Here is a 21,920-nt window from a genome sequence, read left to right on the forward strand (position 1 = left end):
TTGCTATTCCACCCAATTTCAACTACTCTCTGGGTGAAGGTCCCCCTTGTATCCCCTCTAAATCTCTTTCCCCCTTACTGTAAACTTATGTCCTCTAATTTTACCTACCTCTGATATTGGGAAAGTTTCCTGTAGTCTACCCTATTTCTACCCCTCATGTCCCCTCTAAACCTGTTCCACTCTAGGGAGAACAAACCTAGCTTCTCTGGTCTCTCCTCATAACTGAACTGCTCCATCTTGGGCAATATCCTGGTGAATCCCCTCTGCACCCTCTCCAAAGCTTTTCTAAAGCATGGTGACTAGAACTGCACATAGTACTCCACATGAAGTCTGACCAACGTTTTATAAAGTGGGAGCATAACCTCTCTACTTACGTATTCAATGCTGTGACCAATGAAGACCAGTATCCCAATATGCCTTCCTAACCACATTATCTATTTATGTTGCAAACTTGAAGGATTTATTGACTTCTACTCAAAGGTCCCTCTATCCCTCAATACTCCAGAAGACCTATTGTTCACAGTGTATGCCCTAGCCTCATTAGTACTCCCAAAATGCATCACCTCGCACTTGTCTGGATTAAACTCCATCTGCCATTTTTCAGCCATTTCACTTTCAAGATCATGGACATATTCCTTGTTTAGCAGCAAACTTGGATGTGGCTTGGAGAGACTGATATTCTTTGAAATTGATCCAAGACAAAGTTAAATTCAAGCTAATACTGAGTACATTATGACTCAACATCTTAATCATTTGCAGCTGCCCCATTCTGCTTGGCAGACTTTGCTTCCCAAGCTTTATTTGCTGCTCTTTTATGTACTGCTAAACCGGGTCTAGCAACATTCACACCACACAAATACCAGGAATTCTCCATTTCCAACATGAGTATAACCACCTGCCTGGAATCATAGTATTGTTATAACACAGGAGGCCATTCACCAGAGAGTGGATCTTTGTAGAGCAATCCAGTTATTCCCAATGCAGCACACTTTTAGGCTGCTGTGTAAATACGTTTTTCCTCATACCAACACTGGATCTTTTGCCATTAAATCTGGGTCTTCTGACTCCTCACATAATGGAAACGCTTTCTCACTATGTACATACTCTTATCTAAACCTGTCATGATATTGTGCACCTCTATCAAATCCCACCACCTTCTCTACTCCAAGAACAAACTCAGATGCTCTTGTCTGTCCTTGTAACTGTAACTGAATTTTAAAATGTCTCACCCTCTATACATCTCTGCCAACCAGTTTTCACTTTATTTTAAAGTAATTTCTTCCTCATCCCTGTTCATCTTATCAATCTACTCATTTCCCACACCCTTTCTATTACCAGCCCCTCCCCCACATCATCCCATTTTCTCCTACCCTTTCCAAATCTGCACATAACTGAGGTGGGAATTGAACCCAAGCATAGAATGTTTTATGTTTTGGTAGTTAAAGATCTTCTCACCATCGTCCTGAAATCCAACCACCACAGAAGGCTGCTTTCAGTAAATTAACACCATGCAAGAAATGCAATAGATACAGCCAGGCCATAGGCCTTACAACATTATGGTTGTGGTGCTTAAGAGTTGTCCAGAAACAGACATGCCCCTACTCAAGCTTTATGAATATATTAGCAACTGCATGACGAAGTGGAATATTCCACAGGTATGTCCTGTCTACAAAAAGGATGAACTGATCCAGCCAATAGCCACAGTACGTCTATTCTCAAACATCAGCAAATTGATAGAAGGTGTTGTCAACAGTGCTAACAAACACCACTTACTCCCCAACAACAGGCTCATTGTTACTCAGTTCGGGAACTGTCCTGCTCCAGACCTCATTACAACCTTCATTCAACAAGGGCAAAAAAAAAACTGAATTCCAGAGGCAAGATGAGAGTGACTGCTCTTGCCATTAAGGCAGCATTTAACCAATTATGACATCAAGAAACCTTGGTAAAACTGGTCAATGAACATCACTCTGAAAGGCTGGTGTTATACCATACACAAAGGAAGATAGTTATGACTTGATTATCCTATTCTTGGGAGATTGTTGCAAGATACCTTAAGGGGGAATTTCCCAAAACCACCCATCATCAACTCTTCAATAATTTTCCTTTTATTAAAAGATCAGAAGTGGGGATTTCACTGATGATTGCAGAATTGGGTGTAAAATACAGGTATGGATTGAAAATTAGTTAACAAACAAAAAATGAATAGGAATAAATGGGTAATTTTCAGGTTGGGATGCTGTAACTAGTGGGTGCCACAGGGATCATTGTGCCCTGCTGCTCACAATCTGTGTCAATGATTTGAATGAGGGAACTGTGTACTAAAGTAGCTAAGTGAATGGATGAGAATGTGACAGGTGGAATATAATGTAAATAATTGAGAAAGCATTTTGGCTAAAAAGAAATGGGGATTTTTTTTAATGGTGAGATCGAAAGGTGTTTTTGAGGGATCTGGGTGTCATTGTATATGAATCATTGAAAGTAAACATGCAGATAAAGCAAGCAGTTAAAATGGTAAGCAATATGCTGGTCTCTCCACCTAAGGAAGAATATACTTGCCATAGAGGGACTGTAACAAAGATTCACCAGTGGGAAGCAGAGGAAAGGGAGTGGGATGAAGCAGTGAGGATTTGGGAGTGGCAGGGCAGAAGGAGGAGAAATGGAGGAGTGGAGGAGAGATGAATGAGTCAGTGGTAGATGGCAACGTTGCTAATAGTGTCACGTTGTAAAGGGAAATTGGCTGCCTGGCACAGTATCAATATAATTTTTCCAACCTAGCCACCTGGCGAGTCTCCAGCTGAATGACTTTGGAAAGCTATTTCATTGTGATTGACAGGCACAGGGGTTCTTTGATCAGTGCCAAGCTCTATCTCTCCAACGCTGATTGCCATATTAACAACTACATGGAGGGAAATAAAAACTGAAAATGCTGGGAGCACTCGGCACGTCAGGCAGCACCTGTGGAAAGAAGAACAGAAGTAACATTTTAGGTCCAAGACGCCTTATGAAAACTCTACCAAGAATGATGCTTTCCTGTTGATAATTCAAGGAACCACAGAATCCTTCTCTACAAGGCAAAGCAAGCTTCTCTTCCAACTTGGCTTTGATGAAAGGATATCGTACTGGAACGATGATTATACTGTTCCCACTGCAGAGACTGCCTGCCCTGCTGAGTATCTCCAGCATTTTCTGTTTCTATTTTGCAGCATCTACAATGTTTTTAGTCCACCTACAACCAGCCCTTTTTTGTTTTAAGTTTGGGGAGTGTTGGGTGACCCTGGATTCCCACATCCAGTATTGTTCCCCAACTTGAAAATCGAAATCTGTGGATGCTGCAGACCTGAAATTAAAACAGAAAACGAGCATCTTTCACAGATGCTGCCTGGCCTGCTGTGTTTTGCTAGCATTTTCTGTTTTTATTCCTATTCCCATGCCTATTCCGACCTCCTGTGGTACTGTTCCCATTCCTCATGCACTATTGCTTACCTGCTGGTTGGGCTTCTCCATAAATGACAGCACTGCTGGTCTCCACTGTGCTGCGGTCTGATGACGTGCTCTCGTCACAGGTTAATGACGCTTTTACTGGGGCCCTGGAGTGAGGTGAAGCTGCTTCGGCTGCGGGGCGAGTGCGGCGGCTGCAGATCAGGCAAGACCCCGGCTACCTGGCGGATGCGTGAACTCGGCCCGCCGGTGTGTGCAAGGTGTAGGCCCAGTCCCGCGACAGCAGGCCGAGTGTGAGCTGGTGTCTGACCCTCGGGGGAGGCAAGGTCACGGGCCTTCGCCGCGCCAGAACCTGGCGGGGGAAGTCAAACCCGTGGTCCCGGGTTCGGCTGGCAGGGCGGCGAGGCCCAGTGCCGGGCTCGGACTGTTTCCAGCCCCGTTCTCCCCTCCCTCGGGGCCGCCCTTCCCTTCGGGGCCGCCCCCCCTCGCTCAGGGCCCCCCCCCCCGGGGCCTCCCCCCTCGCTCAGGGCCGCCCCCCTCCCCCGGGGCCGCCCTCCTCCCAGTCCTACGACGTTCCCCATCCTGTGCTGAGCATTAGCACCCCGGCTACTGCCCAGCTTCCCTCATTACCCCCAAACTACCCCCTTCCTTTTACTTTACTGCCTTTCAAACCCGACCCAGCCTCTGGGCAGAGCCGCTGCCAGTCATGTCCTCTTTACTCCAATGTTAAATAAACCTCTAAACCTTTGACCAGGACTTGTATCAAGCTTGTGAAAATGATCCATTGTGCAATACTGTTGGGATATGAATGGGGAAAGGATATTTCTCTCTACCATGCTCTATGCTTCACAAATCTCTCTTGTCTTTCAGTGCCATGTCTCTGATGTTCTCCCGCTCACATCCAGTTGTAGTTGGTAAAAAAGACAAGCGTCTGATGGCCGAGGTTAACGCTTCACCACTCAAACACTTTGTCACTGCTAAAAAGAAGATTAATGGAATCTTTGAGCAGCTTGCAGCTTACATCAAGGAGAGTGCTGCATTCCTCAAAGGTGGGTTGTGGCCTTTACTAGGGCAGAAGTGGGGTATGTATGCATGGACCCTGCAAATACTGTAGTTGGCCAACAAACATTCTGCTGGAGGAGCTCAGCAGGCTGAGCAGCATCTGTGGGGGTGGGGCAGGGGAGACGGAAGCAATTGTGGACGTTTTGGGTTGAAACCTCACATCAGGATGCAGGCTTTCGACCCAAAACATTGACAATTCCTTCCTCCACAGATGCTGCTTGACCAGCTGAGCTCCTCCAGCAGTTTGTTTGTTGCTCCACTTTCTGGCATCTGCAGTCTTTTGTGTCTTCTCTGTAGTTGGCCATTCCTAATATGAGTGGAATGCAGAGTCCATTCCTTCGGAGAGGTAACTTTTATATGCTGGACTGCTATTCACCAGGTGTAACTTACTACCTCTAGAGTTAATACCTGCACTTTAATGTGTGTAGGCTAACTAACCAGTCAAAATTATTTTTTGATAAATCTATGAAAACCAAAAGACAGGGGGTTGCAAGTATTGTACAGTAATCAAGTGTGCACTAGTAAGAGACCATAAGTAAAAGTTGGGGTTGGCTTTTTGGCCCCTTATGCCAGCTCAATACAATCAACAAAATCATGGCTAATCTTTTACCTCGGCAATATTTTCTGCACTAATTCCATATCCCTTAATTCCATTAATATGCAAAAATCTATCAGTCCCCTTCTCTGAGATAAATTCATTATCCACAGGATGAAGAAATTTTTAATTCAGTACTGACTTATTGACCCCTTATTTTGAGACTCTGACTCCCTGGTTCAAAGCACCACAGCCAATGGAAATATCATCCCTGTCAAGATTTGTAAGAATTTGGTATATTTCTATGAGATCAGCTAATTTTCTTAAATTTGAAAGTATAGATAGTGTTTTAATCTCTCCTGCATAGATAAACCTACAATCAAGGAATCAATCTAGTGACTCTTCATTGCCCTCTCTCCTTGGTTACGGAGGTCAGACCTGTAGAGAGTACTCCATGTGTGGTCACACCAGGTCAGGCAGTATCTGGACTACTGTCCAGAATTCCATAACAAGATTTTGAATCATTTCTTCATTCTGCAGAAACGTACCAGGATGGAGAACTGGATCCAATCACCACAGAAGAGCAGGTGCTGGAGGTGACTGGTTACCTCTCGAAGGTTGGAGGAATCAGTGAGGTGCTGGCACGGCGACACATGAAGGTGGCGTTCTTTGGCAGGTATGTGGATATTGCATCCCCATTACTGCTGCTTTAATCTCAGGTCTATTCTGTTCTTGGTCTCTTCTATAGGTTGCTGATGGTGTCCCTGTAACTAAGGTTTGTTGCTCCAGATTCCAGCATCTGCAGTCTCTTGTCTCTCCCTGTAAATAATGATTGACACCAGCAAATTGTTACAGTTCTGCACCTTCCTAGTTAGGGTTCGGTTGGTGTTTCTAGAGTTGCTTGAGATGCTGTTAGACCCATTCTTACTGCTACTGGTCCAGTGTCTGTTGTCCCAGACCGTGAAGTGGATTGACTGTTGTTTCTTCACAGGACAAGCAACGGGAAAAGCACAGTGATCAACGCCATGTTATGGGACAAAGTCCTACCTTCGGGAATCGGCCACACCACCAACTGCTTCCTACGTGTGGAAGGATCAGATGGGAATGAAGCCTATCTGCTGACAGATGGATCTGAGGAGAAACGGAATATCAAGGTTAGGTGGCAGTTTAAAGCCCAGTAGGCTATGTGAAGTAGGTTAAGGGTTTCAGCCAATTGTCTAGGAAGGTTGGTGGGGATGTGGTGGACCAGCACCTGATGGGAGGGAGTTAGTTTGGGATGTGGTTGATTTTAAGAAAAGATGCTGAGGAAGATTGTTGGAGCAGGTGGTTCACATAATGACAGAGTTGGTAGGTGGGGTTAGCATCCTATGATGATTTGGGGTTCACCACATGGATGGAAATGTTGGGTGATATTTAAAGGTCTAAGTCACACTGTTGTCTGAACAGCTCACTCTTTGGCTCACTAGTTGTGAAATCCTCTTTGTGGGGTACAGTAGCATTGAGGAATTTGCTAATCCTCTTAACTTAGATTTTGATCCTGTCTGGGGTTCAGTGAAGTTGGAGAGTTCCATGAGCCAGTCTGGGTGTAATAGGGTGGCGTGGGCTTGTTGGGCCAGAAGTTTAAATAAAGTTTAAAGTTAGGACATCTCTCTGACCAGCTGAAATGGAGCTTAGCTGATTATCAGCACCTCCTGTAGCAGCAGCATTCCTCCAAGCTCATGCCTTTCCACCCTGACAGGGTAAAGATGTACCCTGGCCTCAAGGCTAAGGTCTGTATTGAGAGATACTATGAGAAATATGTCGAACATAGAATTCTTTGGTTTTAACGTTTCTTATGTCCACTGTAGACTGTGAATCACTTGGCTCATGCGCTACACCAGGATGAACAACTCACTGCTGGCAGTCTTGTTTCTGTCATGTGGCCCAAGATGAAGTGTGCCTTACTGCGAGATGACCTGGTGCTGATGGACAGGTATGAAATTGTACTGAAGGGCTGGACCCTAAACTTGGTCTTGCTGTAAGTGCTGGGATTCTGTCCTGTTCTGTGCAATTACTGAGTTACTTTCTTGTTCTGTTTCTTTCAGTCCTGGAATTGATGTAACCACAGAGCTAGATAGCTGGATTGATAAGTTCTGTCTGGATGCTGATGTGTTTGTGTTGGTTGCAAACTCTGAGTCAACATTAATGCAGACGGTAAGTGAGCAAGTGAGATGCGTCTGTTTGCAGAGAGCCATCGCTGGAGTCCTGTCTGAGGTAGAGTTTAATCCTTTGATTTCTGTTTCAGGAGAAGCAGTTCTTTCACAAAGTGAATGAGCGATTGTCACAACCCAATATTTTTATCCTCAATAACCGCTGGGATGCATCTGCATCAGAACCTGAATACATGGAAGAGGTAAGCAGGGAGAAGTAAAGCAGGGCAGGATACATCATTGTGTGGGCACTGGATATACTGTATCAGTGGGACTGGTGAATTGCTAGAGGATTGAGAGTCAAGATGAGTGGTAAAAGACTCCTGGGTCAATGAAAATGGTTCCTCCTTGCTCTTAACAACATTCTCAATTTTTGAACTCTGCTGTCAGATTTCCTCTTTGTGCTTCTTTGCTGTAAGAAGAACACTTCCAGCTTCTTTCCGGAGGCTCTGGCAGCAAATGCACTTTAAACATCTACTTAAAGCTCCTTTCCAGAAGAGTCCATACACAGCTAGGCAGAATGACCTGATGCCTGCCAGTGCTGTGGAAATGGAGAAAGAATTTCATGTCTCAAAACCATGTTGGTTTCTCGCTGAGGTACCTCTATGTGTGTGTGTGTGCCTTTCAGTGAATACTCTGCACACTTTACAGTAAGACACCAGTGGCTTATGTATTTTAATACTTCTATCAGCAAAGGGATATTCTGTAATACAGTGCAAATCAAGTGGAATTTCTTTGGTAGGTGCGACGGCAGCATATGGATCGCTGCACCAGTTTCCTGGTGGACGAGCTAGGAGTGGTAGACCGGGCTCAGGCCACTGATCGCATTTTCTTTGTATCAGCCAAGGAAGTTTTGAACGCTCGAATCCAGAAAGCTCAAGGGATGCCCGAAGGAGGTATGAGGGAAATATAGCATGCTGCTCATTTACTCTTAATTTTGGGTAATGGCATAAACAGTGCAAGCTGCTCTTCTCTTGCATTCTACAAGTCAGAAGAAAGCATTTGACCCATGGTGACTATATCAACTCTTTGAAAGAGCTATCCAATTAGTTCCATTACCCTTGTCCTCAAGTATTTGCCCTTGTTGGTACAATAAATCACCTTTTAACATTTATTAAGGGTTAGCAGCTCTTTATATATGAAATGTAAAATGGGTCGAGGTAGGACAGGGTCACCTTGTATTGTAATTTTTAGATCTTTATGAAGCTGTGTGAATATTCACTCAGACTCCTGCACTGGTGAGCAACTAAATAAGATGACATAGTCTCCAGGATGGTCATAAGAAGCCAGATCATTCCATAAATGATGTGACTTTTATCACTTCAGACTAAACCTGAAATTATTGCAGCGATTTCAAAATTTAAAAACCCAATTATTAGTTGACATCAACGAATTAAAAGCAGCTCTCTTGTACTTTTCCCTGCCCCATCTCTGCCAGTTAAAGCAATAATCTCTGAAAAAAGTGGTGCAACTCGTGCTGTTATATGTTGTGAACAGGTGGAGCACTGGCTGAGGGATTCCAAGCAAGAATGTTTGAGTTCCAGAACTTTGAGCGGCGGTTTGAGGTGAGCCTTTGCTGAAAAATGGTTGCTGATTTACAGCTTCCTTTCAGGTCAATCTATTTTGTAAGTTAGAACTCTCAGAACAAATGATGTTGACTGCTGGTTTGTTTTGGTAACGATACTTCTGATCAAACTTTTAGTTCCTTGTGAGTTATTCTCACTGTGAGGTTTAAGACAACTCCAGTAATTGTTTCCTGAACATTACCCACAGGAATGTATTTCACAGTCAGCAGTGAAGACCAAGTTTGAGCAACACACCGTTCGTGCCAAGCAGATCTCGGAGGCCCTGCGGCGAATTATGGATTCTGTGCACGTCTCTGCCACTGAGCAGAGGTGCGTACCAAGTTTGGGTTAGTCATGTATTTTGGACAGAGCTTAATGTGTGATGATGCTTCAGCATCACATTTCCTCTCCAATCCAGACAACTTCCACCCTTGCCCTGATTGGAGCAGAGACATTAATTTGAGGAAATGAAGAACACCAGAATATAAAGAAGAAAATCACTTTAACTTTCTTTCAGGGTGCATTGCCTGAATCAGAGAGAGGAGCGAATTGATCGATTGGAGTTTATTGAGAATCAGCTGGACTTGTTAACTCAGGATTGTAAAAGCAAGATAAAACAAATTACTGAGGAGGTGGAGCGACAGGTGAGAATGTGAGATTTTGGGTTCACTTAGTGCTGTGGTGGAGTGAGTGTGAGATTTTAATATTCACTTGTTTGTTCTACTGCTTAGAGCTTTTGCAGAAGCTGTTGAATATAGAAGGCAGCCTTTTGATGCTATTTGCTTTGTTTCAGGTCTCTAATGCAATGGCAGAAGAAATACGACACCTTTCCATGTTGGTGGATGACTTCCACTTGGATTTTCACCCCTCCCCAGTGGTGCTCAAAGTCTACAAGAGTGTGAGTATCGATGTAAAAGAGTGAGAAGATTGTGTCCCTTTTTGAGCTCCTGAGTTTTTATTAATCATTGAGAGAGGAGTAGGGGAAATGGTGGAATCTCTTGTAAAGGAAATAGTAACGGGCAGAGTTAATGTGGACATATGAAATGAAAATAATGTTTAACAAATTTGTTGGAAATTTTTAACATTGTATCTAGCAGAATTGATGAGTGCAATTTTAGTTGATTGGTCGTATTTGATTTTCATAAGACCTTTGATAAAGATTATTAAACAAAATTGGCATCCGTGATTTTTTTTTGGTGGTCATATAAAGGAATAGATTGAGGATTGGTTAATGGGCAAAAAACAGTAAGAATAATCATGTCATTTCTGGGTTGCAAGGCTGTGACTACATCAGTGATTCAGATGAGAGGAGCATATGTGAAAATTGAAATTTGATGATTCAAAGCTGTAACTTGGGCAGTGTGGACTGTGAAAAGGATGTACGGGGCTTCAGCATAGTTGGACAGCCCAAGTTAATGGGCAAGGACATGGGAGATGGAATATTATGTAAAAATTGTGGGGGATAAAATAGAACAGTGGAATATTTTTTAAATAGTGAGAGATTCAGTGGTCCTGCTGTTCAGAATGACCTAGTCTTTTATACATGAAACACTGCAAAACCTGCACATTAACTTTCAATCAGTGAGGAAGGCAAACTATTCATTGGCTTTCATTGCAAGAGAATTTGAGATAAAAGTAGAGATGTTATACTTCAATTATATAGGGTCTTGGTGAGGCTGCATCCAGAATATCATGCATGGGTCAGAGTTGTACAGAATAGAAAGGGGGCCTTCAACCAACCTTTTTGCTCATCTACACTAATCCCATTTGCTGACATTAGATCCATATCCTTCCATACCTTCCTTATTTAAGTGCCTGTCTAAATGTCTGTTAAATGTAGTGATTGTATCTGACTCTACCATCACCTCTGGCAGCTAGCTCCAGATATTAATCACTCACCTCAAATCCCCTTTAGAACTCCCTCCTTTTACCAAAACCTGTGCCTCTTGCTTTTGATACCTCTTTCACGGGAAAATATGTAAATTGTGCTGCTTATAATTTTATGTACATCTATCAGGTCACCCCTTGCTTCTGGGGAAACAAACCCAGCCTGTACAATCTCACCCCATAACTCAAGTCCTTCAATCCAGGTAACATTCCAGTGAATCTCCTCTCCACTCTCTCCAGTGAGTCCATATCCTTCCTATAGTGTAGTGGCCAGAACTGCACAGTACCTTAACTGGTATTTTATAAACTTGCAACATAATGTCCAAACTTTTATATTCTGTTATGTCTTTACCTGTATTGCCACTTCCAGGGAACTATGGACTTGAACCCCAAGGTTCCTCTGTTCATCAACATTCCTTAGGCCCTACTGATTACAGTATATGTCTTACCTCTAGTTGACTTCCCAAAATGCATCACCATGCATTTGTCAGGATTAAATTCAATCTAGTCCATTTACCTAAGGAAGGATATACTTGTGAGAGGGAGACTGCAGCAAAGGTTCACCAGATTGATTCCTGCGATGGTGGGTTTATTGTGTGAAGAGAGGTTAAGCAGACTGGACTATACTTTCCTGAGTGTAAAAGAATGGAAGTTGATCTCATTGAAACATGTAGAATTCCTGTGGGGTTTGATGGAGTAGAGGAGGTGTTTTCCCCTGGCTGCTAGAGCCAGAGGCCATGCTGTCAAATTAACGTGTTGGCCATTCAGGTCAAAGATGAGAAGTCATTTCTTTCCCCAGACCATAGTGAATCTTTGGAATTAAGGGTTCTGGATGCTTAGTTCTTGACTGATTGTTTAAGGTTTGTAGAATTTTGTATTTTAAGGGCATCAGCAGATATAAGCAGGAAAGTTTAGCTGAGGTAAAAGATGATCTATAATCTTATTAAATGGTGGAGTAGACATAAGGAGGCTAATGCTTCTATCATTTGTATTGTCTTTTATTCACTTTTTGAGATCTGGGTGTTGCTTTCAAGGCCAATATTCATTACCAATCCCTAATTGCCCTTTTGGAAAAGGTGCTGCCTTGAACAGTAACCTTCCTTCTGGTGAAGGTTCTCCCACAGTGCTATTGGATAGGGAGTTCCAGGATTTAGACCCCAGTGATGAAGGAACATTGATATATTTTCACATTAGGATGGTGTGTGACTTGGAGGGGAACCTGCAGGTGATGGCATTTCCATGCACCAATTGTCCTTGTTCTGGACGGTATGGGTCAAGATTTGAGAGGTGCTGTTGGAGTAGCCTCGGTGAGTAACTGCAGTGCATTTTGTAGCTGACACACACTGAAGTGCACCAGTGGAAGAGAGAATGAAATGTTAAGCAGGTAGGTGAGGTACTTATTAAGCAGGTTGCTGTCTTGGAAGGGACCAAGCTGCTTGTATTATTGGGAGCTGCATCATTCAGGTGAATGGAAAGTGTTTCATTACAGTCCCCAGGTTCTGCCTGAAAGACGGTGGAAAGGTTTTTGGGTGTGAGAAGATAAATCACTTGCTGCCTCCCTTTTGATCTGCTCTTACAGTCACGGTATTTATGTTGCTGGTCTAGATGAGTTTCTGGTCATTGGTGACTCCCAGAATGTTGATGTTGGGGGACTTGGTAATGGTAATGCCTTTAAATTTGAGGATAGGTGGTTCTCCTTTCTTGTTGGAGATGGTTGTTGCCTGACATTTTGGTTGCATAAATGTTACTTCCCATTCATTGCCTGATTGCTGTTTAGGTCTTGCTGCATTTGTGAATAGGCTGATTCATTTGCAGTACAGTAGTTGTAATTGGAGATGAACAATGTTCACTGATGTCATGGAACTACATGATTTGACTACCAACAACCACAATTGTACATTCCAACTATTAAACCATTGGCCTTTAATTTTACCCACACCAGATCAAATGCTGCCTTGATATCAATGATAATCGCCCTCACATTGTCTCTGGAATTTGCCACTTTTGTCCATGTTTAGACGAAAGTCGTGATGAATCTGGAGCCGAGTGGCCCTGGCAAAACCCAGACTGGGCGTCAGTGAGGAGGTCATTGGTGAATGAGTGACACTTAATGGCAATATCGTGACACTTTCCACCACTTTAATGATTAACAAGATTGGATTTGTCTTCCTTTTTGTGAATATTGTCTGGCAGATGCCAGAGCTGTAATTGTACTGAAACAGTTTGGCTAGAAGTACAGCTTGTTCACAGCCTTTGTCGTACCTAGTGTTTTTCTTTCACATGAAGTAAATCAAATTGATTTAAGACTGGCTTCTGTGGTGGTGGGGTTCTCGGGAGGAAGAACAGATGGAATGTTTATTTGGAGCTTCCAGCGGAACATGGTTCAAATGGTTTAACCTTGCCTTTAGCACTCGTGCGCTGAGCCCCACCATCATTGAGTATGGGGGATATTCTTGGAGCCTCCTTCTCCCATTAGTAGTTTAATTGTCCACAACCATTCCCAACTAGATGCATGGACAACTGCAGAAATTCGACCTAATCTATTGGTTGCTAAACAGCATGCATGTAGCCCTGTGTTGCAGCTTCACCAATTTGGCATCTCATCGTTTTTAGGTATTCCTGGTGCTGCTCCTGTCGTGCCCTTCTATAATCCTAGTCGAACCAAGGTTGATTCCCTGGCTTGATAGTAATGGTAAACTGAGGGATATGCTGGGCAGTGAGGTGGGGTGGGGGTAGGGGGCCGGTGAGGTGGTGGTTGCAGTGTGATGGTCCATTTTTTGCTGTTGCTAATGTTCCATGGTGCCGCATGAATGCTCTGTTTTGAGCTGCCAAATGTGTTCTGAGTCTGAGCCATTTAACAGGTACCATACAACACAATGGGAGGGTTGTTGTGAATAGGATATTACCTCCACAAGAATGAATAGGAGGACGAGTTGCATCTTGAGCATGGTAAAGGTGCAAAGCAATGAATGTGTAGGGCAGGGGATCTACAGCTTGGGAGGAACGAGAGTAAAAGTTAGGGGACTATCATAATGAGAGAATCTTAAGCCAACTTGCAACTAGACTGTGAGGGAAAGGAAATATAAATGATTGCAGGAAGTAGGCAGATACTTGCATTCAGCCTCCCTGCATGGATGATGAGACAAATCTGAAGTACTGGTTCCATAAAGCAAATGTGAAAGTATTACTTCAGTTTGGGGTTACTGCAGATGTCTTTTTTCTCCACTTCTTCCATAAGCTAAGTGTTAATCTTTTTTCCTTCTGCAGGAGCTTCATAAACACCTTGAGGAAGGTCTGGGACGCAACATGTCTGAGCGTTGCTCTGTCACCATTACATCCAGCCTTCAGAAAACCCAGCAAGAAATGATTGGTAATTGCTGGATAGTCAATTCTTTTGCACTGTAACAACCTAGAACTTCAGTTGTACATCAACAGATAATATCCAACTTGGCCACAAACTACAGATTTGTATGTTTCAAGATTGCCTCCAATCCTGTTTTCTCTCCATCAGTTCTTATGAGAGACTAGGAGCAGGAGTAGAGCACCAAGCCCACATTCATCCATGCTGACCTCCATTCCTGTTCAGTGCCAGTTCCCCATAACCCTCCATTCCTTGATCTTTCAAATATTCATTTATATCCACCTCAAATATTTCTAATGATTTGGCCTCCACTACCTTCTAGGCAGAGAATTCTGCAGATTCGGAGGGAGGTTGGAGAGGTTATGATTGCCCAGAATTAGCAAACAAAAGGGTTTTATGTTGGTAATGGAGTGGGTGTAAGCTGTATTCAGATACGTGTATTGATGTGGTAAGTGTAGATTGTTGGGAAAGAACAGGCAACTTGGTCCCCAGTACACTCTACTGGTGATTTTTCTTGTATTATATTTAGATCTGTTGTGGACAAGTAGATGGAGATTGCTTACTATGATTATTCAGCAGCTCCATTATTATTGTATCATATGCTACCAGAATGGTAGGTTACAAATTGGATGGAGCCTTGATCGTGTCACAATTCCCATGTTCCTACTGAATTCATTGATCAGTGCAGATGGGACTGATAGGGGAACACAACCACTGCAGAGTAAGTTATGGTTTAGTGATGATCTCTGTCCAAATTTTATCCAGACAGCCTTCAGCCCCTGCTGCCACCTACAGAGAGAGGCCATGTAGATCTTCCAGTCCCTCGTCAGCGTTTCAGTCTCAGCTATGACCTGAACTGCGATCGGCTCTGTGCAGACTTCCAGGAGGACATTGAATTTCACTTCTCACTTGGATGGACGATGCTTGTCAACCGTTTCCTTGGACCAAAGAATGGCCGCAGGGCATTGGCGGGATGCAATGACCAGGTAAGAAGCAAAGAAGGAAAAATTAGAGTCAGTTGGAGTCGTACAGCACAGAAACAGGCCTTTCAGCCCAACTGGTCCATGCTAACCATTGTGGTCAGTCTATGCATTGTAAGCTCCCACATCCAGCAAAGTGATAATGATCATGTATCTTTATTCAATGCTGGTTGAGGGATAAAGAGGCCTAGATATTGGCAAGAATTCCTTACTCCCATCTCCCAAATAGTTCCATGGAATCCAACAGAATCTTGGTTAAACATCTTATTTGAAAGAGGTGCGTCTGATAGTTGTAATGTAGAGTGCAGAAAAATCCAACAGTCGGGGAAGGCCTGATTAATTGTTTTAATATCTTGGTTGAAGAATAAGTACTGGGAAGAATACCAGTGTTGTGCTGTTGTAGCTTTTATGTCTACTTGTAGGAGTAGCTGGTTTAAAGTCTTATCTGAAAGGGGGCATCTCTAACAATGCATCACTCATCAGAATGCACCTTTTCAGTACCACAGCACTTCCTTGGTGCTACAGTGGGTGCATCAACCTTGCCTATGCACAAACCTGCAACCTTTTGAAACACCAGTGAAAGTGCTTCCCACTGAGTTGCAGCTTGCACTAGTTGGAATAGTGGCAATTGGTTCATTTGTTTAACTGGTATCTTATTGATGCATTGAATGATGTCAGAAATTATCAGCTGGTTGTGTGCAGTTTTTCTCCTACTGAATTTTGGTTTCCTCTGTCTCCAGGTGCCAAGGCAACTGCCTATTACCCCAGTCAGTACCAGCTTGCCACCTTTACCCCAGGGGTCAATGACCCAGGAAGAACTTATGGTGTCTATGGTAACTGGATTAGCGTCTCTAACTTCACGGACATCAATGGGAATAATCGTAGTTGGTGGTGTGGTAAGTGACAGTTTCCCAGTCAGCATCAGGTATGATAATCTTTGCTAGCTCCCACAACTGGCAACTGGTTGGGGTCAGTTGACAAGCCTCTGTGTAACTGTATATGCTCTAACTAGTGTTTGTACACAACACAATAATATGTCATTACTGGTAAAGGAGGGCGGGGGGGGGGGGGGATGGGATGGAATCTGAGGAAGAAGCTTGGGTGCTGAGATGTTGAAGGGGGGGAAAAACAGACTTTTCAGTCCTATGACATCTTAAAGTAAATCAAAATCAATCAGTTACACTTGGTGATGGCTTTTTGGGAGGTTTGATTTTCTTACTGGACCAGAAGAGGAAATATTACTATGGGCTAACTGGGACCTGCAAACAGCTGAATGACTTGAGTATTTGTGGGTGTTTAATAATCTCAAGATTGTTTCCTGTGATAATCTCACTAACTAACTGCAGTGTTGTCGAGCTATATGCTAACTAGGCAACCTGATGGTGCTCTTAATTGTGAATAGTTTTGTCTGAGGCAAGTAGCAATGGATTGTCCTACTGATCAGTGAGAGGTTAACAAAGAAACAAACTTAACCATAAAGAATGAAAGGGGTTGTGAGTTGACGTGCAATCCATAAGCTTCATTAAAAGGGAGTTGAAAAAGGAGTGTTGAAGCATATGGATCTTCCAATTTAGTACATCCTTTTGTAGTCTAATCTTGTAAATCTCATTCCTGTTTAATTCACCCCTCCCAATGCTGAGTCTATGAACTTCGACAGTGGACATACTATTACTGTATCTCATTGCATTTCCCTTGTATGCCCCTTCATATGAGCGAGGTTTCTTTACCATCCATTGAGATTGTAGATGAATCCATAGATGTTGTGGCCTTGACTGAAACCTGGCTATCTCTAAATGTCATCTTGTCTAGTTATAGATTCCATCACTTGTCTGCCCATATTCTTCTGGACTTTTGCTCTTTTCACCTTGGTGTGTCCCTCTACTTCTCTGGCATTTTTTCCTCTGTTGAGCATCTCAACATTCTACTGCTCTTGTTTCTCCATTAAAATCATTGTTCTGTTTACTTACCAAAGTACAATGAAATATTCTCACCAAGATATCATCCCAGTTTTTTCTTCCTCTTGCACTAAATGCTTCTATCTGAATTCACCTTGGTCCCAAGCCTTTGATTTGCTGCCTTTCTGCAGGGTTTTGACCCAAAACGTCAATAGTTCCTTTCCCCCACAGATGCTGCTTGACCCACTGAGTTCCTCCAGCAGATTGTTTGCTGCTGTTCTTGAGATGTGACCCTGATACCCAAGCACTGGGGTTGGAACAGGTAGATGAACCAATATTTATGTATGTGGAAGGGTACAGGGATGGGTTTGAAGAAGTGTGATCTCTTGTCTGATTTTCGTCTCAGGTGTGGAAAGCAGTGGGCTGGCGGCTGATTGCATTGAGTGTTGGAATGTATGGTCTCCTCTATGTGTATGAGCGCCTGACTTGGACAACCAGAGCAAAGGAACGAGCCTTCAAGCGTCAGTTTGTGGACTATGCTGCTGAGAAGTTACAGCTCATAGTCAGTTATACTGGTTCCAACTGCAGTCATCAGGTTCAACAGTAAGTGTAAGAAGGTTGATGGGGGGAGGGGTTCAGCTGTGTCAGGGTTTTTGCAGATGAAGCCCCTTCCTTTCTCCTCTCCCCACCCCCCCCCACCAATATACATATACTTCTCCCAAGTACATGTTGCCCCCTTCGTGATTTCATACCCAACTAGCTATGAAGGCAATAACTCCTGTTGGGGTTCAGTGTCACCTAACCTTCAGGTATCCCAGTGCTGGTGTCAGCTCGGCTCAGTATGCCAGTGTCACTTCTCCCTCAGACCTTCATGATGATTTATTTATATGTGGGACTAGAAAGTAAGTCACACTACTGAAGATATCACAATGAAGTCTCATTTAAATTGACCTCATGCGCAGTGATCAGTGGCAGGGCCCTGAAATGTTTAGGTCTTATCCACTCCCCCACCTCTTGGTTAATTTGTTATTTTCACAGTCGATTTTTCTAGCTTCTGCATCATGATTTTACTGTCTCCATCTTTATCTTGCAGAGAGCTGGCAGGGACATTTGCCCAGCTGTGTCAGCAAGTGGATGTAACACGGCAGAACCTGGATGAGGAGATTAAAGACCTGAATAAGAAGATTGAACTGCTGGACTCGCTCCAGAGTAAAGCCAAGCTGCTCAGGTGGGTGTCAGCAAAACCAACATCAGAATTTTGGTAGCTTTGGGACCATGAGTTAACTACCAGAAATTTGCTTCATGCAAAGCTATTTCAAAGGACCCAGTGTGGTTCGATGGACCTGGAGCTGTGGCTCATAAGTTACTGAATGCAGCAACTTGGAGCAGGGATGAGCTTCCTCCACCTAGAGAGGAAAAGAACACAACAATGTGAACTCTTTCTGTACTTGTCAAGCTGTGCAAAGCTCCAAAGGTTAGGGTTCTTGGGAAATGCCAGCACCCTTCATTGAGGAATACAATATGGCAGTGGTAATGAGTGGGCAAACCTGTCTGCACTTGAAATAACTGTGTCATTCTTTGCAGAAACAAGGCTGGCTGGCTGGACAGTGAGCTGAACATGTTTACTCATCAATACCTGCAACAGAACAGATGAGCCGGACTGGCAGGTGCAAGATTGCAAGGTGTCTTCACTTCTGGAGCAGGCAGTCCAGCTGCTGCATTGGAGGAGGATGGTGGGGAAGGGTGGTGAGGACACCACTGGGATCTTAATTTCTTGCTCAGTATAATTTATAAACACTTTTGAAATTGATTTCAAGCTGCTGGGGCAGAATTAGCAACAGTGACTTGCTGACCCTGTTTTACCTATGGGGAGACTCCTGATCCAGATTGTGCTCCCGTAGTATGAAAAAAGCATGGACCCTGTACAACCTGGAGGTAGGAGTACATTTGGATTTTGATCCTCTGAACATTTCCTTCTCTCCCCTCCGGCTTGCCCAGGTAATCTAATCATGTTGTATAGATCTTTCACCGTGGTAGGAATGTTGACTGAATCTGGTCAGGGTAATTTGTGGCAATTCCTGTTTTATCTTGGTGTGAATCTTCCAACTCGTATACCTTTACAAAGGAATAAAGAAGCCGAGAATTTTTGTTTTACAACCCTGAGGGACACTCTCTGAACTCCAACTACTGGCTGAGGCTCAGGAATTGTGCCTCTGAATTACTCTTGGGTTTCAGAGAAAGATTGAGGATTCGACCTTTGCTCCACTATATGTGTCATCTGCCAATTGCATTCCGGTTATGGTAGCATTATTACTCTGAATTCCTCAATTAAATCCTAAGCTGTAACTTTTAAAGTTACCCATTGTTTCAGATCTAGTGTTCTGTTCATTACTGATCATTTTCTTAAAACAAGCAGTTTTAGACATTGTTGATTCAGACCAGAGGTTGACATCATATTCAACTGAATGCAGTCCTGGCATGTGGTGATGTCCCCTGCGTCTCAATTGGCTGTAAGAATATTAGCCAGCTAGTAACAAAAATAGGAATGAAGTTCAAATCTGAATGGACTGGATAATATGGAAATAGAGGAGTAATGTTGTATGTGAAAAGAATGTCTGTGATATAATTTTAGATGTGGATATTGAAGGGTTCATGTGAGACCACCAGTACCGATACTATAATTCTAGTTTAGTGCTGATTATGTTAGAGTTTCAGAAATTGAAGGCAGCATTGATCTTGCCCTCTTCCTTGCCTATTTTTCCTAGTGCCTATTGTTCCTCTCTTTCCTGTTCATCATACTACGCCAAATGTTAGAGAGTATCTGTCAGGGAATGATAAGTAAAAATCAGTGAAAGGTGAAAAGTTTCCATTTAATGAATTTCATTTATAAAAGGTTTAGTTATTTCCCCATCCAGTGTAAATGGAAAGAACATGCACTGCTGATGTGTGGACTGATCATTATGTAATTGGGTTTTCTTTTTGTTTTGTTGGCATGGTGGCTACATCGATGGGGCATCATCTCCACTGTCCCAATGGTATCAGATTCAGAGACATCTGGAGCCCTATTATGTTGTCATATTGTTCTCAAGGCTTTGCCCAAGGAGGAAATAATATACCATGAATATTTGTCAATTTTGTATTTTAACTTCTCATCACAAGCAGCACTTGGTTCTATTGCAGTAAGGTGACTGATTGGGTGTGAAATGTTTTACTTGCATTGTGAATCACATTTTTAACTCTGTCCCAGGAACATAGTTGTGGATCTGCCTCCTCATCCTTGATGCATTTAAGGTAATTGCTTTTGTGTTTAAACACTGTATTGGTTGAGATTTATATCACTGTTTTATGGATTCAGACATTCACTTTGAAATTCACTAATGAATATCTTGAAGAAAAGACTGGTTAATGTTTCTGAGACATTAACCTGCTTCGTCTTTTTTTAGATGGAAATTAATCTTCTATCCAGTTTTGTTCCTAAGAACTAAGTGAGTTTTCTGGGAGTGATGGGATTCTGCTTCACTTGGGTTTGAGTCATGGCACCGAGTAGCAGCAAATGATGAGCATCAATAAACTTCTTGCTGTAATGAGATTGCAGGATGGGTCTAGATCTCTGTCCATGATGAAAAGTTCTGATTAGAGGTAATAAATCTGAAACATTGATTCTTTCTCTCCCCATAGGTGCACTCTTGTTCTGCTGAGTATTTCCAGCATTTTCTGTTTTGATTTCAGATACTCAGCATCTGCAGTATTTTGTGTTTGTTCTAAATCTCTGTACTTTTGACAGTACCTATTTTGTTGGATTTTGAACAAATGCTTTTGGTTGAAACGCACTTTATGTTTTTGCTGCTCGAGGTTATAATCTTAATCTAATAGTTAAAATTTATGTAGAGCCCTCTCTGTGACTTGTACTGTTGTCTTTGCCGTCTGATAATCAGTACCGGGCTTGTTTAAAATAAATTAATTTGGAAAATATTCTTTTTACCTAGTACTCAATTGATATATTGGGAGTCATTCATTGTTCAGAAATGGGTTCTTGTTTCAAATAGGTATTGGTTCATTTGTACACAGAGGAATGCAACAAGACTGTTGGATCATTGACAAGGAAATTAATCTTGAGCATTGACAGTCATTCAGTAGGTAAAAACTAGTGGCAAAATTCTGTATGTTGGAACAAGGAGTAAGCTAGTCAGGCCTCTATGCCTGTTCTGCCATTCACTGAAGTTAGCTGATCTACATCTTGTCATCACGTACCTGTTTTTTCTCCATATCCTTTAATAGTTTCTTTCTATTCTGTTGGTTTCCCCTTCACCATTTCAAAATTCAATCCTATCAACCTTAATTCCAAGGGACATCATAAAACCTTTTTAACCATGGAATCCAGGTAGCATTCTCTGCCAGGTGTGATCTAATCAGGATTTTGTATAGCTGCAGCATACTTGTACAAGAGATATTCCATAATTAGCCTTTTGATAATTTTCCATATGTCCCTATATTATTATAATAGAGATTTCTGCCTTTTCATTAGTTAGGAACTAATTTCTTTTTGTACTTTGTACCTCTTACTGTTTTTATTGGGATAGTGTTTGTGTGAGAGAGAAAAAGAGGGAATCCACACAACAGAATCTGGTCTCCAATCATGAGCACCCTTGTCATTGGCTCAATACCTTGGTGTGTTGTGATTGTTGATGTGCAATAGCCACCCCCTTGTTAAAGAGTTTGTAAACTGTCACCTTCCACTCAGTGGAAGCAATTCATCCTTGATCCAAAGGAGCTAGATCAGCATTTCTGTCTTTAGCCTAGATGACTCCTTGTCTGTTTACCATTTTTATTCTTTCCTGAATGACTTATTCTCTTTAGTTTGACTTATTGACCTAATTTCAAAAATATTCATAAAAATTCCAAATATACATGTTCTCAGTACAAGACAAATCATTCCATCTACATTATAATAGCATAACATTGTTTTTACACTCATGTATAGTTCAGCTCAGAGGATACAGTATGA

General features: G+C 42.6%; 1 protein-coding gene and 1 long non-coding RNA gene across 4 annotated transcripts in view; one reads left to right on the forward strand and one right to left on the reverse strand.

Annotated features, from left to right (window-relative positions):
• Positions 1-3,555, reverse strand: part of LOC127583267 (uncharacterized) — a 17,355-nt gene extending 13,800 nt beyond the window's left edge. The window contains exon 1 of the long non-coding RNA XR_007958233.1: positions 3,487-3,555. This is a non-coding gene — a long non-coding RNA (uncharacterized LOC127583267). The remainder of the gene's footprint in view (positions 1-3,486) is intronic.
• Positions 3,500-20,887, forward strand: mfn2 (mitofusin 2). 3 transcript variants are annotated; one of them, XM_052039036.1, is made up of 18 exons: positions 3,500-3,701; positions 4,312-4,490; positions 5,579-5,714; positions 6,030-6,192; positions 6,886-7,010; positions 7,123-7,231; positions 7,323-7,430; positions 7,970-8,123; positions 8,725-8,792; positions 9,001-9,122; positions 9,310-9,436; positions 9,586-9,690; positions 13,947-14,049; positions 14,806-15,026; positions 15,761-15,916; positions 17,322-17,518; positions 18,009-18,143; positions 18,500-20,887. In XM_052039036.1, the coding sequence occupies exons 1-18, from the start codon at positions 3,547-3,549 to the stop codon at positions 18,567-18,569; spliced, it is 2,433 nt and encodes an 810-aa protein (XP_051894996.1). In that variant the 5' UTR covers positions 3,500-3,546; the 3' UTR covers positions 18,570-20,887. The 3 variants fall into 3 exon arrangements, with proteins under 3 accessions (XP_051894996.1, XP_051894998.1, XP_051894997.1); XM_052039038.1 differs by having other exon boundaries at positions 3,545-3,646; XM_052039037.1 differs by having other exon boundaries at positions 3,586-3,690.
• Positions 20,888-21,920: the final 1,033 nt, after the last annotated feature.

This window comes from Pristis pectinata, chromosome 26, assembly GCF_009764475.1.
Source record: "Pristis pectinata isolate sPriPec2 chromosome 26, sPriPec2.1.pri, whole genome shotgun sequence".
Lineage (NCBI taxonomy): Eukaryota > Metazoa > Chordata > Chondrichthyes > Rhinopristiformes > Pristidae > Pristis > Pristis pectinata.

What these genes read in the sequence shown, in the direction of transcription:
- mfn2 (XM_052039036.1), top strand. Translation starts at nt 3,547, where the DNA reads ATGACGTGCTCTCGTCACAGGTTAATGACGCTTTTACTGGGGCCCTGG. An exon ending in AGGAGAAACGGAATATCAAG is followed by an intron (nt 6,193 to 6,885) that starts GTTAGGTGGCAG and finishes TGTCCACTGTAG; the next exon opens with ACTGTGAATCACTTGGCTCA. An exon ending in ACTTTGAGCGGCGGTTTGAG is followed by an intron (nt 8,793 to 9,000) that starts GTGAGCCTTTGC and finishes CATTACCCACAG; the next exon opens with GAATGTATTTCACAGTCAGC.